General features: G+C 32.9%; 2 protein-coding genes across 3 annotated transcripts in view; both read right to left on the reverse strand.

The window, feature by feature from the left end:
• Positions 1 to 131: 131 nt before the first annotated feature.
• On the reverse strand, positions 132 to 4,298 carry LOC110102335 (rhodanese-like domain-containing protein 4A, chloroplastic). 2 transcript variants are annotated; one of them, XM_020830642.2, is made up of 4 exons: positions 3,548 to 4,298; positions 3,077 to 3,179; positions 2,417 to 2,662; positions 132 to 402 (listed from the first exon to the last, which is right to left on the reverse strand). In XM_020830642.2, the coding sequence occupies exons 1-4, from the start codon at positions 4,252 to 4,254 to the stop codon at positions 355 to 357; spliced, it is 1,104 nt and encodes a 367-aa protein (XP_020686301.1). In that variant the 5' UTR covers positions 4,255 to 4,298; the 3' UTR covers positions 132 to 354. The 2 variants fall into 2 exon arrangements, with proteins under 2 accessions (XP_020686301.1, XP_028552151.1); XM_028696318.1 differs by having other exon boundaries at positions 3,077 to 3,183; positions 3,548 to 3,684.
• Positions 4,299 to 8,915: 4,617 nt separating this feature from the next.
• The window catches only part of LOC110102328 (inositol-tetrakisphosphate 1-kinase 6), a 20,473-nt gene continuing 14,507 nt past the window's right edge, over positions 8,916 to 14,881 (reverse strand). The window contains exons 9-13 of the mRNA XM_020830634.2: positions 11,907 to 12,020; positions 11,145 to 11,207; positions 9,553 to 9,698; positions 9,320 to 9,470; positions 8,916 to 9,209 (exon numbers count right to left, since the gene is read on the reverse strand). Coding sequence (XP_020686293.1) covers positions 9,057 to 9,209; positions 9,320 to 9,470; positions 9,553 to 9,698; positions 11,145 to 11,207; positions 11,907 to 12,020 — 627 coding nt within the window. The 3' untranslated portion in view covers positions 8,916 to 9,056. The remainder of the gene's footprint in view (positions 9,210 to 9,319; positions 9,471 to 9,552; positions 9,699 to 11,144; positions 11,208 to 11,906; positions 12,021 to 14,881) is intronic.

Below are 14,881 nucleotides of genomic sequence, written 5' to 3' on the forward strand. Positions count from 1 at the left end.
ATGTTTTATTTCAGTAGAACAGGCAATTATTAGTTTTTAAATAATAAAAATTATTATTGCCAAATAAAGTGCAGCATATTGGTTGTCAACTGCAAAATAAAATAAAATAAAATTTATCCCAAGAACCGCCGTAATGTTTAAATCAACATATCATATTTAGCGCGAACAAAAAAAAGAAGGAAAATTGGTACAATTTATATTCCAGAAATATTCTGAACAAAATAGTGTGATCCATTAAGATGAAAGCAACAATTTCGCTCCTCTTTTTGGCAGTCCTCATGTTGTTGCCTGCAGCAGATACCGCCAATGGTTTAGAAGAAAAGGAGTGCTGAAATTCATTTCTCAGTTCAACTTTCAAGGTTTCGATGGAGTTGGTGAAGATGGTGGCTTCAGGTCTTTGAACTGCACAGCAGAGGACAATTCTTTAGTCAAATTCTTCAAAACTGGATGCACTTCATAGCTTCATAATTGGGTAATTGAAGGCGACATAGCTCATAAATTTAGATAATGAAATGAATATATCTGCTTATGCTTTTTTTATTAGTGATCAAAGTCAATTACATGCGCACTCAAGCTTTGTTTGGAACGGCTTTTTTACTGCTTCTTGAAGCAGCTTTCCAGTACAAAAATTTTAATTTTTATACTAAAAAATTGCTTCAAAAATTAATAAAAAATCCGTCCCAAACAAAACCTCAATTAAAGCAAAAAAAAGACTTCTTCCATGCCTGGGTATGTGCTTTTTCTAGGATAGGTTTAGAGACTAAGGCTTTGTTTTGAATAATTTTCTTGTTGTTTTTTAAAGCAAATTTTTAGTTAAAAATTTTATCAAACTAAAAATTTTTAAACTAAAAAATTAGTTTAGAAATAAATAAATAAAAGTGACACAAATGGCAAAACCTACTTTATACCAAGAAAATTTAGGTGAAGATAGTCTTATACAAATTCAATCAGAATAAATTTTCTAGTAATTGTATTTATTTTAATAAAATATAATACATAACAAATTAATCAAAACTTATATTACACTTATCAATTTAATTAAATTTGAGGCATGTCCTTACTCTCTTCCTACATGTGCCATAGTTTTTGTAATTGAGCTATAGTTTTCTCTCTTCCTACATGTGCTACCAAATAGGCAGCAATTGTAATGTGTCGATAGCATGGCAATCAACAAAATCACTATCAAATTTCGATTTCTGATGGGATTTCCATGTATTCAAAAAAGTATCAACCGAACATTCCCAATATAAATACTCTTCTATATGCAATACACCAACAAAGAACGGAATATCGAGCTTCACACAAAATTCTTGGTGATGTCGATTAGTCAACCCCAATCTACTACATTTTGTATATATATATGTCATAGATTTTACCGAAAAGGAAATAAAGTGGCAAAAATAGTGCCTGCATAACTAGCAAATAAGTATGAAATAGGATAAAGTCCTCTTAAACCACTTAATTGTTCAAAGAACAATCAAACCTAATAAGCTTGATTCTCTTTCATAGGGTCATCAATCTACATACTCATTTACCTAAAAGTCTTTTGCCCTACTAACAAAACCATTACAAGAAACAAGGTAATCAAGAATAGCCTTGGAGACTAGAATAGCCAAGCAACCCTTACTATTGAGGATGAAGAGGAGATACAACATGCATCATCGCTCAGTATGGGATCAATAGGAAGTACAATGGGTAGAGATTAAACCATGACATGAACACAAGCCATAAAAAAAATATCTATCTGAAGTTAACACTAATTATAGCACTCAAAATAAATGAATAGAGGACTCATCAAACTAATACAAAATAGTATGGATAAATCAAATAATGATATTAATTATAATGACGAACCGTACAAAGTGTTTTCTAGGATATTTTTAAGGGTAAATTAGAACTAAGTCCCTAAGTTAAAGGGTCCTCTCATGTTAACCCAAGTTATATAAAAAAAAAAAAATCAAAATGGCACTTATCACTTACTGTCAATTAAAAATAGTCATGAAGTAGAATCATGATCATATGTGTAATCTAGAATATTGGATATTTCATACTTGGAATGGCGTTTGTAAAGTTCTTCAATACTTTAAGCATTAAAACTGCTCATTAGCTGTATTCTTGGATATACATGTGTGATGTTTACCTTCATCTACTGTAAACTCATACATAATAAACTTTAAAAGAGCTTTTACCTGAAACTTTTTTGTCCAAAACTCCATATTACAGAACACACAACAAGACCAACAGTATTATATAAAGTTTCTAGAGCTCCATAATTCTTAGGTAACTAATGTTAACTAGATAATTTTAAGGCAAAGACAACAATGGAAGCAAAAATGCTCAAAACTAAGGACCGACGCTTATTCATTAATATCCACAAAACTGAAGTCCATAAAAAGCTGAAGTTGAGAAATCATACATTTGGGTATGGTGACAGGGGTTTCCCATGGTCATGTGCTGTGGAAGATGATTTCGGGGACTTCATATAACCATTTTCAATGTTTTGGATTGCTTCCTGATTTATGCTGGATGAAGTTAATATCTGCCTGTTTTCTTCATGTTCTTCATTTCCTTCTCTCCTCTCCTCATCCTGATCAGATGATGTTCTACTCTTCTTTTTTGGGTAAACATGAACAGATGGAGGTAGAAGTTTTTCTTGAATTGCCTATGGTGAATGACAAAGAAAAAATAAAGGAGAAACTCACCACTCCATTCACAAAACATAATAGAAATAGAATAACAGTTTATTTAGTAAAGGTGGAGATATTTAAAGAGTAGTATTCACGTCCCAAAGACAGCCCCAGTTATGACTTACAAAGAGATGCAAGCTGAAATGCTGGTTCAAAACTTCATGAGAAGTTATTTAAATTACAGTACCAATGAATCAACTAATTCACACAAGATATTACTTAGGCTTCGTTTAGGACGGCTTTCTTTCTGCTTCTTAAAGCAGCTTTCTACTTCAAAAATTACAAATTTTGAACTAGAAAGCTGCTTTAAGAAGCAGGAAGAAAGCCGTCCCAAATGAAGCCTTAGTCGAGATAACATTCTAGCTAATTTAATGAAACAGATAACTGACCTGCCATCCATCCTTGCCTAGTACACCACCTTTAATTGCATACACCTCTTTGAAGCCATTCTCAAATAACAGTTTGGCAACTTTCAGAGAATTTCCATCAAAGCTAACTTCCACAAAAAAATACAGTAATCAATATAAATTTAATGAGGAAACTCTAAAAACTATATTTTTACTGAAGGAGAACTTATTCTATTTTTATAATAAATGAATATGGCAATCAAAACCTCTTTAAAAACTATGCAAAGTCTCAAAGATATTGTCTCTTCAATTTTAGGAAAGCTTTTGACTTGAAAGACAAATAAGAAACCCTAAATTTTCACAAATTGCCAACAAAAAAGCATTTGAGTCCTATGAAAACAAGAACCATATAGAAGAAAAATATCATACAAAACACAGAGAAACTTTGTTATCCATAAAGATCAGTTAAATTTATGCTAAGAATGCTAAGGGAATCTAAATGTTTAAGCTCACTTGTCCAGCACATATAGGGTAGTATTCCCTGGGTCTTCGAAGCTCTTCAAGACCTCCTTTATAAACTCCTCCTCGCATCCTTCCACAAATTCCAGACTCACTGCAACTTTATTTAAGATCTTCAAATTCGGAGTTTTCAAATAAGCTACACTTTGCTTCTTCCGTATATCCAACAGCTGCGAGCTAGGTTCATCTCTGAGCTTGCGAAAGGCGTCAATGGCAGAAATAAATTTGTATTTATTCAGGTATTCTTGGGCTAATGGTATAGCTACAAGCCAAACAAAAGCAAGACTAGCGACAAAGTACGGATATCGGTTGAAGAAATCATCAATGGAGACAAGAATCGATTCTATATTGATCTTCGAAGACATCTCCTCCGTTCCAGCGGCAAAACAAGGTGAGGGAATTGATACGACGACCATTAAAGGTAAGTAAGAAGCTGAGAGATCGAATAAAGTTGGAGTTTTGGAGTTGAAAAGATTGATTTTGAGTGAATCTGTAAGATGGGGCACGGAGAAAAAATTGGGAACTCTTGTTTTGAGGCATTTCGTTTGCAGGTTTGAAAAGAGAGAAGGGAAAGATTTGGGAGGAGAAGAGGTTCTTCTAATGGAGAGATGAAATGGAATAGAAATTGGGAGATGGTAAGCGGGCGTTTGGACGAAATGAGGGGTTTTGATGCTGAGGCTGTTGTTTTGGAGGGATTTCATAGAGGGTTTTGGTTGGGAAGAAGATGACGATTAGTGGAATTGAGGCGCTGTCTATCTGATCGAGAAAATTTTATACGTTTTTTTTATTTAAATTTAATTTCCAATTCGAGTAAAATTTGAGTCATAATGTTTTCAAAATTATCAAATATAAATTTAAATATAATTTTTTAATTTTTTTTTTAATTTTATATAAGAAACTGTCATATGAACCAATATTTGGAACTTACTCTATGATGGTAGGAAAAGAATACATTATTTTATTATTTATGAATAATATTATCTTTCAATAAACAATGGCATTTTTTGAGAAAATTTTGAAATGGTAAATTTTTTAGAATTTATTTATTTATTTAATTATATCTCGTAAATGATTTACTTTTTATTTGTTTTGTGAGATTTGGGATTTTTTTTTTATTGGATGATGGTGTAGGGGTGTCAAAAGGAGTTGATTGGTCATGTTCAAGTCAGACCCAATCTGAACCTAACTCATTAACCTTTTATTGTTTAATTTTTTTATAACTTATTAACAGCAAAGTTTAACATATTTGATAAAAATTAAAAAAATTATATCCGCAAATGAAAAATAAAAGATAAAAAGATATTAAATGCATTATTTTCAGGTAAACAATGGGTTCACAAGTCAATCCAAATCTAACACATTTAATAAATAAGTCTTAAAATCAACTCAAACTCGACCTGTTTTATTAAACATGTCAACCCCGAACTCAAATTTTTCGGGTCAAGATCAGGTCATTTATTAACCCCCTATGATGGTGTACCAATATTTTTAGAAGAGCTCGTCTAATTTTAAAAATCATTGATCATTTTAATTTTATCTTGGCCATAAATATTTTCTAACAATCTAGCTGATTGTTAAATGTCATCCAAACAAAGGAAAATATAATACCTAATGCACTCGTCATCTCACGTATTTTGAGGAAATGTTTTTGAGGAAATCCTTCTCAAATAAGCCTATTTTGAACACCATTAGGTGTTCAATGAGTCGCATTATAACTCTAACCATCATATTATAGAAACTAAACAACAAGGCCAATCGAAAACCTTCGAACTAATGACATGTCATTAACATTATAATGTTAACAATCTTCTTGATAGCTATAAAACCAATTCTTAAGCGTGATAAATGATCATTTATCACATGGGAAAATCTTTTCATCTTGACTCTCATTTTTCTCTCCCATTCCTAAAACTATAACACCCCACAATACTTCTTACCAATAACGTAGAGTGTCACATACATAAGCATAACATTCATAATTTTAACATCTAATATTTTCATCATTTGATTACTTGTTTATTTTTCTTTCATTGAACAATACATTTTCTGAATAAACGGAAGCATCTAAATCTATATAGTTCCAATTTCATCACAATTATAGTTACAGAGCCACTAATAAAATCAATATATATTACTGCAATTTTAATAGGTTATATATCTCACATGAAGACTCACAAACACTACTAAACAGAAAATCTAAATATTCAATAACATGTCTGATCCGTTTCAACTTTTTCCTTGTCTTTTCCTGTAATAACAGCTAGTATAAAAACTCGTAAGCTATGAGGCTCATAAAATTATGCAATTTAAATAATGAATTAAATACAAGATTATAGAGAATAACATAATTAAAATCATAATTGGATCAATTCACAAATATGTTCATATATAAGATTATTTTATTTCATTTGAAGTCTGTACAAAATATTATAATTATTCTTCTAAGATTCTGGCTATCATTTTTCATACAATTAAATGTCATAAGAATGTTCAATGGAGCCCAAGTAAACCTGACATTATCGTCATTGAATTACAAAGATATTCATTTTGTCTCTTTTGGGGTCCATTTTGCTCCACCTGCAACGCAAGTTTCATATCTGAGGTCCCTTTTGTCATACGTGTTACACTCATATCATTTCATATACAACCTTTCCTAATTTGATATTCATTTGTCTTCAAAATTTAGAACTTGCACTTGCTTTGACATGCTTCATGCTTTCATATAAAAATTCTATCTATTATACTATTTGGGTTAGTTTGAGATCCAAAGAGAAAAGAGACACCATCCAGGGAAGAGTTCTTTCATTTGAATATTCGAACCCAATGGATCAAAGGAGTCCAATGAAAGAAACTAAAGAAATGAACACAAAAGAAATACCCCACTTTAACACTTGTGTCATCTTATAGGATTAGAATCCAAGATGTTATCAGTAGTGCCCAACCACTTTAAATTTCTATAGACCTTGGTTGTAAATTAAGTGGTATTTGCCGCATAGCCTTTCATTTATATTTAATTTGTATTAATGATGTGATGATTTTATTTACATGCCTTAAAAATTACATATTTTTCATAGGTTTATTATATGCATGTGAATTTTATTTTAGCCAGAATTTTGTTAGGCTATCTGATGACAAAAAAATTTTCTACTTGTAATTAAATAAAATATTTATGCTCACATAGAAAGAAAAATGTTCCCTAAGAAGTAAGCTTGTGCACACCAGGGGTTCTCATGCATTCATATCATTCCTTCTCTTCTTGCTAGGCACATCCCTGCCTGTGGTTCGTGGTTGATCACTTGACATATTATGGTGCAGTTCTATCTAAAGGATGTTGTGCGTTTATAAGAAAAAATTTATTTTTAAGACTAATTTTTAAAAGCTCATCATATCATTTATGCATACAAAATCAATTAGCATACATTACATTAGAAATCAACTAAATAATTAAAACTTAATTGCATTAAGCATAATCATCATACATAAATAAAGGGGTTAATTATGACATTCTCTAGATGTCGGTCTCAATTTCTCAAAAACTTAAATAACGATCCACCTATCTATCATTAGATCAAATACATAATTTTAAAGCTCCTAGGTGATTTAGCTAGCTCTCCAATCCAGGCCGAGGTAAACCCAGATTTGCATGTCATTAGTTAGGTTAGGATCTACTATTATTTTGTGACCCAACTTAGATTTAGGATCCGGGGCGAACCCAAAATCATAAATCCCCAACATCTTGAATTTGATCCTAAACTTCTAAGAAAATGTCAACTTGAATTAAAATTTTCTCTCATTCAAAATTAAAAACCCAACATAGGATAGATTGAGGTACTTTTTGAATTATTTCATAATTCCAAATTGTCTCCTACTTCTCATCATTTGGTCTCCAAAATAAGTGTTCAAAAAGTGATCTAATCTCAATTGAAATTTTCAACCTCTCCTTTCATATCACTCTTAGAAAATCAAAATAAAATTTCTACAATTATTTTAATCGAAAGTATTTATAAGAGATCTAAAACTTTTTATGATATAATTAACTACGAAGACTTACCTTTGTAGGAGATTTAATAAGACCCTAGATAAAATAAACCTCATCCTACTTATCTCCTAAATAGGATGGGAGAAAATCATGATTTTGAGAAACATTTAAAAGCCTAAAATAGAACTTAAAGCATATATCTTATTTTACATCATTTATCAAGATTTTTTAATGATTTAAATTTTAAAATAGACAATCCTTCTTCTTGAAATTCCAATATCATAACCAAAAACTTTATATATTTTTTATTCAATAAATGATATAATGCATGAACCAAAAAAATAAATCATATTCTTTTAACAGGATAATAATAACATCCTTTCACCATACAACAATAGCTCTTCACAAAGATTTCCATCACAAAGGCCATCTTAACTTTACAATCACATTTCTAGAATATTGGTCTTCTCATTATCCAATGATTGAGAATTTAACTCTTGCATTTTTTTTTTGGGGAGGGGGCGGGAGGCGGGGGGGCAAAGTTAACGCTCGAACTCAACCCAATAAAATTCTTCAATTTATTTTCAATCAATATGCTATGAATTTCTCTCTACTTCATAATGATACATATTTGAAATAACATGGTTGCACATTTCAACCCTTAACATTCCTCTAAAAATTTCTAAATTAGAGTTAAATATAAAAATCAAGACTGATTTTTTACTCCTTAATTTTTGGCCCCAAAAGAATTATTGTGAAATATTTCACTAAATTTTAGTTGATTTCTTAGCATTTGAATAATTAATCCTCAGCTTCATTAAACGTATAATTTAGATTAGATTACTATTAATTTTCATAAGTAGAAAGCCATAATAATGTATTTTCAATTGGGACTATTTACCCTCTCCTTCATCTCTCCTATATTCTCTTATGAAAGATTATATCCCTTCACATTATCAAGTATCCTAATACATCACATAAGATCCCTCTTTAAAAATCCTAACTCAAAGGCAGGTCTAAATGAGCCCGAGTCAAATTTGAACTATTCATAAACATAAAGATAATAAAAATATATACATTCCCAAACAAAGCCTAAGGCTTTAAGGCTTTGTTTGATACTATTTTTTAATTGCTTTTTAAAGTTACTTTTTAGTACAAAATTTTTAATTTTTGCACTAAAAAGCTGCGTTAAGAAACAGTAAGAAATCAATCCCCCAAAAAGCCTTAGTTGAACTAGCAAGTGATGAATCATTATACTGGCAACTTAACAGTATCTTTTAGGCCTCTTAAAACAAATTACAGCTCTGAAGCAGCCAGCCTGGGCCGGCCATCAAATATCATGTCATAATATAAAGCTTGATAAGCTCAGTTAGGATGACTATGGATAAAAATTAACACATTCCAATAAATCCACCGGTTTTTTTATTGAAATAGTGTGGTATAACAAGACATTCTCAAACAGGGAAAGGAAATGCTTTAGTAAGCAAGAAGAAATGTGACCAAACCACAACAGCTTTATGAGCTTCAAGGCTTTGGAGCTCTGGTTGCTTTCCAGTATTCATATGAGCTCTTAATTGCTTCCCAGAAAGCAGGAATGGCATCACTATCCGGGATCTCTTTAAAAGAAGGAAGATAGTTCAGATCCACAATAACATGGTCTCTACTGCCCTCTTCAATCTATGGAATGTGAAGAAGAGAATCACTGAGGTTATAAATATCTTTTGTAGATTCAGTAAAGAAATTTTCAAACAGCCAAACAGAAACTGTGAACGGAACAGATTACTTACAACAACATCAAATCCGAAGATGGTTAGACCAAGCCACTTTCTAAGACATTTTGCGGCATGGCTGACTAAGTCCAAGTCAATGGAATGGTTACTGTGTTCTACACAACCAGCTGAAATGTTATCCTCTTGAGCAACTGGGAGAGATTTCAAGCTTCATTTGTTGGAAGTTTGAGTCAGGCTATTAGGTTATATATTTTTTATGAAGAGTTTGTACATCAATGGACAATAGCTACCTGTTAAAGAAGATAGAGGAAGAACCAGATTTTGCAGAGATAGATAAAAGATGAGTGGCATTTGGCATTGATTTCTTGACGGTATGAAAAACCCTCTCACCCAAGACATAGAACTTGAAAAGTAAGGATCCATGGTCTATATACTCCTGCACAAACATCGTAGCACAGGCCATCATCCTACCATTTAAGCTAATCAAGAACAAGCTGTTACTTAAAAATCCAATTAAACAATATTTACATAAACATCACTACATTAAGATCCTATGGAATTAAATGTAGATGGCTGCTTTGGCCTTGGAAGTATTCTAAAATGTGTTAGGTTGATGCTGAAGCCTTTGAAAGGGTTGAAATAGAGTGTGCGTTTAAGTTTCATATAATGGAAGGGTGAAATGAGGGATGTTGAATTCTAGCCGAATTTTGATTGGCGGAGTTTTGAATTTTGATTGAGATGTTGAACTCTTGAAAATACTTGGAGATGAAGAGAAATGTCTTAACAATTTTGGCCGAATTTTGATTGGCGGAGTTTTGAATTTTGATTGGGATGTTCAACTCTTGAAAATACTTGGAAATGAAAGAGGAATGTCTTAACAATATTTCTGAAGATTTTCATCAAATTAAAAAGGGTTTGATGGGTCAAATGGAGGCTAGAAATTGACTAGATCAGATTCAGATTAGTTATGATCTACAACTTTACGAGGGATTTTGGATGAGATTTTGTGGGGAAATGTAGGGAAATGACTATGGAATGGTGTGGGGATGAGTGTAAAAAGATTCTATGGAAAAATGAAAATTTTTTAAATAAAATTAGGATAGGCTTGCTACTCACCAAAATAATAAGATTGAAGAGATCACCAAACCTCTTCATGTGAGGGCCAGCCACCAAGCTTCCTCTTTTTGAATGGAACTCCAATTTTTGCAAACACAACCTCTTCTCATTTTTTATTCCATAATATTTATAGATGTTTTACAATGTTTTAAATTGAAACAAAATCGAAAGGAGTTGGGGCTGGCCCACCTAAAGAGGTGCAAAGGTTAGTTATACACCTTTTAGAAAAGTATAACCATCTCTTTCAATGAGGAGGTCAGCCATAACTACATGAAAAATGAACATCCTCATCTTTGCATGAAAATCTAGATGTGTTTTGTGTCCATCTCCTTTCTATTTTATTCACTCTAGATGATTGAATTAACTCCCATCTAAATCCCAACCAAAACAATCAATCACTTAATGAGAGAACAGACAAAGATATATATAAATATAAAGTTAAACTACAATCATAATAATTGAGGTTAATGGCCTAATCTAAGAGCATTCATCATTATATTCACTTAGTTAAAATAACTTTTTCTGGTGTAAGATCCAAGCATCACATAGAACAAGTTAGAAATAATGAAGTGACTATTTATGATTTTACATCCAGAATGCACTTTACAGAAGTTGACATAAATGCAAACCATATAATGAGAATTCCTAAACAATTAATACCTTATCTCAAACAGATTTGAAGGAATAATGACAACTACTGGCACAATTGGTTAAGAAATTTCAGATTCATCCAGCTAGATGACTGGACTCTTAGACGACTTCTTACCTGAATAATAGCTGGAAGTGGAACACGCAGATTCTCAAAATCTTCAATTTTAAATATTAAAGCCTGTGAAAAGCAGAATCATTAATATTGTGCAAAATATCCAAGAGTACTATAAAAAAGCATCCATAAGCTTACAAATAGGTCATGAGTTAAGCCCATTCAGTTACAGAAGAAAAATGTTCGAGTTTAAACGCAAGTCCTTAACAAACAACAAAAACCTATCACAGGCTTGACATGCATTCACAATGGGTTGAAAATACCATACCATAAGCTTATCAAATCATATCGAAAATAATTAGTCTGGATTTCAAGTAATACGTGCAATATAGACGAGAAAAAACAATTTGATGTCACAAACTACAACATTGAAGATAACTTGGTAAACAATATAGCTATAATAAAACTGTAGCTTAAAATTTTTTTATTGGAAGAGGCATTCAGTTAATACTCTTATAGCTTAATTAAGTTATTGCCAAGTAAAATTTACTTATTTTCTTTTACATGATTAAATGCGCAGAATTCTCGATATAATTATTAGAACAGGGGCTAAAACATTGTAATGACCAGATCGTGGTCCAAATTGTTGATTTCTTGTTGTTTGGGATGGGCTTTCTTACTACTTTCTAAAGTAGCTTCCTAGTACAAAAATTTCTAGTTCAGGAAATTTTTTGTACTAAGAAGCCGCTTTAGAAAGCTGTCCCAAACAAAGCCTTCATTTCAGATATAAATGCCAGGAAACATAAGTATTTAGGAAGCTATTACCATATTGTGAGCATCAGCTACCCCACATGCAACTTGGGGTTTCACAATCATTGGGAATGACAGTTTAGCTTCAGACAGTTGATCTTGTAGGCAAGTATAGTCATAATTATCCACCTGCAAATGGTTCAAGATTACTGACACTTAGAATTGAAATGACAGCATTGTATTGTGCAAACATACACTTTACACACGTGCAGAAAAAAATTCATGATTGGAGAGGAAGAGGGGGCTCATTAATTGATAGGATAAGCAGTTTATGGACTTATGACTCATTAATTAGGTGATTTAAACCCTAATATTGTAAGTGGCTACCCTGTTAACGCCCTAACTAAGACCATATGCCACAACCAAGAACTCCAAAATTCTGGGTTGATTGAGAAGGCACAATAAAGTCTTCATAAGGACTTGGGAAAACATAGCAAAGAAATAGCTTTCGGTCATATTCCCTTCGATAAAATTGCTCCAAGGACTTGAGGTTTGGGTCACACAAAATTTGGCTACAAATACTTGGGAGAATCCCATCAAGGTTATGGTTTGGGATATACTATCTTGACCATACTTATGCCAAGGTTATAAATGAATCCTATCGAAGTCCTCTTTGAACCCGATTGCTCGAAGGACTTTTATTAGAGCCTCCTTATGAAACCATGGTTGGGTCAAATGCTTTTTAATTACAATCAAAAGGGACTTTCTATCAATTATTGCCTTGGGCCATGGCTAGACTATTTCATGAACATTGCCTCACAGGCGAAGGATGGAGTAGGTGGAACTACACGATCACCTAAGGGCCTTGGGAAAACATTAAAAAAAAAAAGGGGGAATCCCCTTAGTTTCCTTCAGTCTTTATTGTAGAAATTTCTGGAGGATAGTAGTTTAATGTCTTGCCACTAGGGTGTCAATAATGTAGGTTCCACATATCTGTAGTTAGAGTTGTCATGTAATTGTGTCACCACAAAAATTACCCATTTTTTTATCCTTACGAGAGAGCTACATGAATCATGAATGAGCCATCCATCAAGATTAGGACTTATAATGAGCTAGCGAGATATTGCTAGGCCAACCTTGACAAAAAACATGTGATGATGCATACCGCATAGTGCTAGTTAACATTAATTGGAGCAGGTCCATAGTAGGCATAAGCTATGACAAGAGATTCAAAACTTATCTGCATTTTCTGCAAAGGGAGTTGCACTGAAACCAATATCTTTTGATGAAATATTTGACATAAAAGACTACCATGCCCTAAAATTAGGGGTGTCAATAAAAAAACCGACCCGAAAATTTTGAGTCTAATGTTGACCAGTTTGAAAATGGTTCGGGTTCAAGTTTAATTTTTTGACTCATTTAAATATTGAATCGAGTTCAGGTCAACCCGCCAATCCAGAATTAACCTGATTTAACATGCTTAAATCGTTTCGCATATTCAGGATTCACGGCAATGCATCTCAGTCGTGTGCATAAGAGTTAAGCATTTAATGCCATGATATGAATAGCAATAACAATCTAGGTTTTTTTTCCTTTCCATAGCCCACATGTCTGCGCTCGTAGCAAGCAATAACTGCTTCTCCCAAATCTATCTTGCTCTCTATCACTCATCACAAGAGGACAACATCATCTGAGTGTTTAAAAGTCAATGACTGAACGCTCCTTGCCATTTGCCTCCTTCCATCTCCATCCTCATTTCTCTCGTCTCGATAGTCAATATTCATCTATTCGTAAAACTCTAAATTTATAAATCAAATTTCTTCTTCTTCTTCCATTTTGATTTTGGTTGTTGTTGGAGCCTGAAGGGGTGATTTTTATGGTTAGGATTTTTTTCATTTTGAAACCCTAACCATGGGCTGGCATTTTTTTTTAAATTTAATGATGCTAATAGAAGTTAAAATGCATTTTGAGATATTGTATATTACTTGGCAGTTGGCACCACTTTGATATTGCGACTTTAAGTATAAGTTGCTTATGATATTGTGATGTGAAACAAAAAGGAATTGCAGGAATTTAATAAAATTTGTTAAGATTGTCAAATTTTAAATTAATGTTTCACAATATTAGATTCTAGGAGTTCTTAGTTGTTATTTTGCTTTGGCATGCGGTTACAAAACATATTAGAAGAACAAATAAAATAACATCAAAATGATAGTAAAGCTAGATGCGTAAATAACAAAAATCCATTAGTTAACAATTAGAGCATTCACCTTGAGTTTCCCTTGCTCGCACTCTTGAGGGCTTTAGCGGAAGAATAATTTGCACAATACTAATGATACTCCCAAAATACATAAGGCACATACTATTTTGTTCAAGGAAAAGTTAACCGGGAAAGAGGTGGTCGGTGGCTGATGGAGAATTTGCCACTAAACAAGACGCTAATGTTCATCAAGGGCGGTAGTCAATGAGAGGATCTAGTTGATGTAGTCTTCGACGGATTGGTGATGGATTGGTCAATCTCCCAATTGATGTCAAAGAAGGGGGAACGAAGAACATCCACTAGTCCTTGATCATCATAGACGAATCCATGATCTAACTCGGGATTAGCCATACATGGGTAGGAGGCCGGGGAAGATCGTGTGTCCTCTCTCTTAGATGATGATTCACGTAAGGGAGAAGAAAAATAAGGAAGGAGGGTGAGCTAGGGTGGTCGGCCAAGTTTAGGAGAGGGGTCACTTTAATTTCAGCTTTTAGGTTTAGGTTAGGGGAGGGAAACAATTTCAAAATCAAAAAATCAATTTCAGATTTTATTGTTGGGAACAACAACAACAACAACAACATCAAGCCCCTACGTGGTGTCGGCTACATGAATCTTTTTTCTCCATTGTGTCCTATTAAAAGTCAAATTCTCGTTTATTGTTGGGAACGAGGGAATAATTTAAATTTTGAATCTCCTTTAATTGGGGTAGGTTGGACGACACACTTTAATGGGAGAGGATTTGATTGAGAGCAATAGTGGGGGGGAATTAATTAAGAGGTAGATGGCGGGG

The sequence above is a fragment of the Dendrobium catenatum genome, unplaced genomic scaffold (genome assembly GCF_001605985.2).
Source record: "Dendrobium catenatum unplaced genomic scaffold, ASM160598v2 fragScaff_scaffold_733, whole genome shotgun sequence".
In the NCBI taxonomy this organism is placed as follows: Eukaryota; Viridiplantae; Streptophyta; class Magnoliopsida; order Asparagales; family Orchidaceae; genus Dendrobium; species Dendrobium catenatum.

What these genes read in the sequence shown, in the direction of transcription:
- LOC110102335 (XM_020830642.2), bottom strand. Translation starts at nt 4,254, where the DNA reads ATGAAATCCCTCCAAAACAACAGCCTCAGCATCAAAACCCCTCATTTC. An exon ending in ACCCTATATGTGCTGGACAA is followed by an intron (nt 3,180 to 3,547) that starts GTGAGCTTAAAC and finishes TGTGGAAGTTAG; the next exon opens with CTTTGATGGAAATTCTCTGA. An exon ending in CCCTGTCACCATACCCAAAT is followed by an intron (nt 403 to 2,416) that starts GTATGATTTCTC and finishes TCTGCTGTGCAG; the next exon opens with TTCAAAGACCTGAAGCCACC.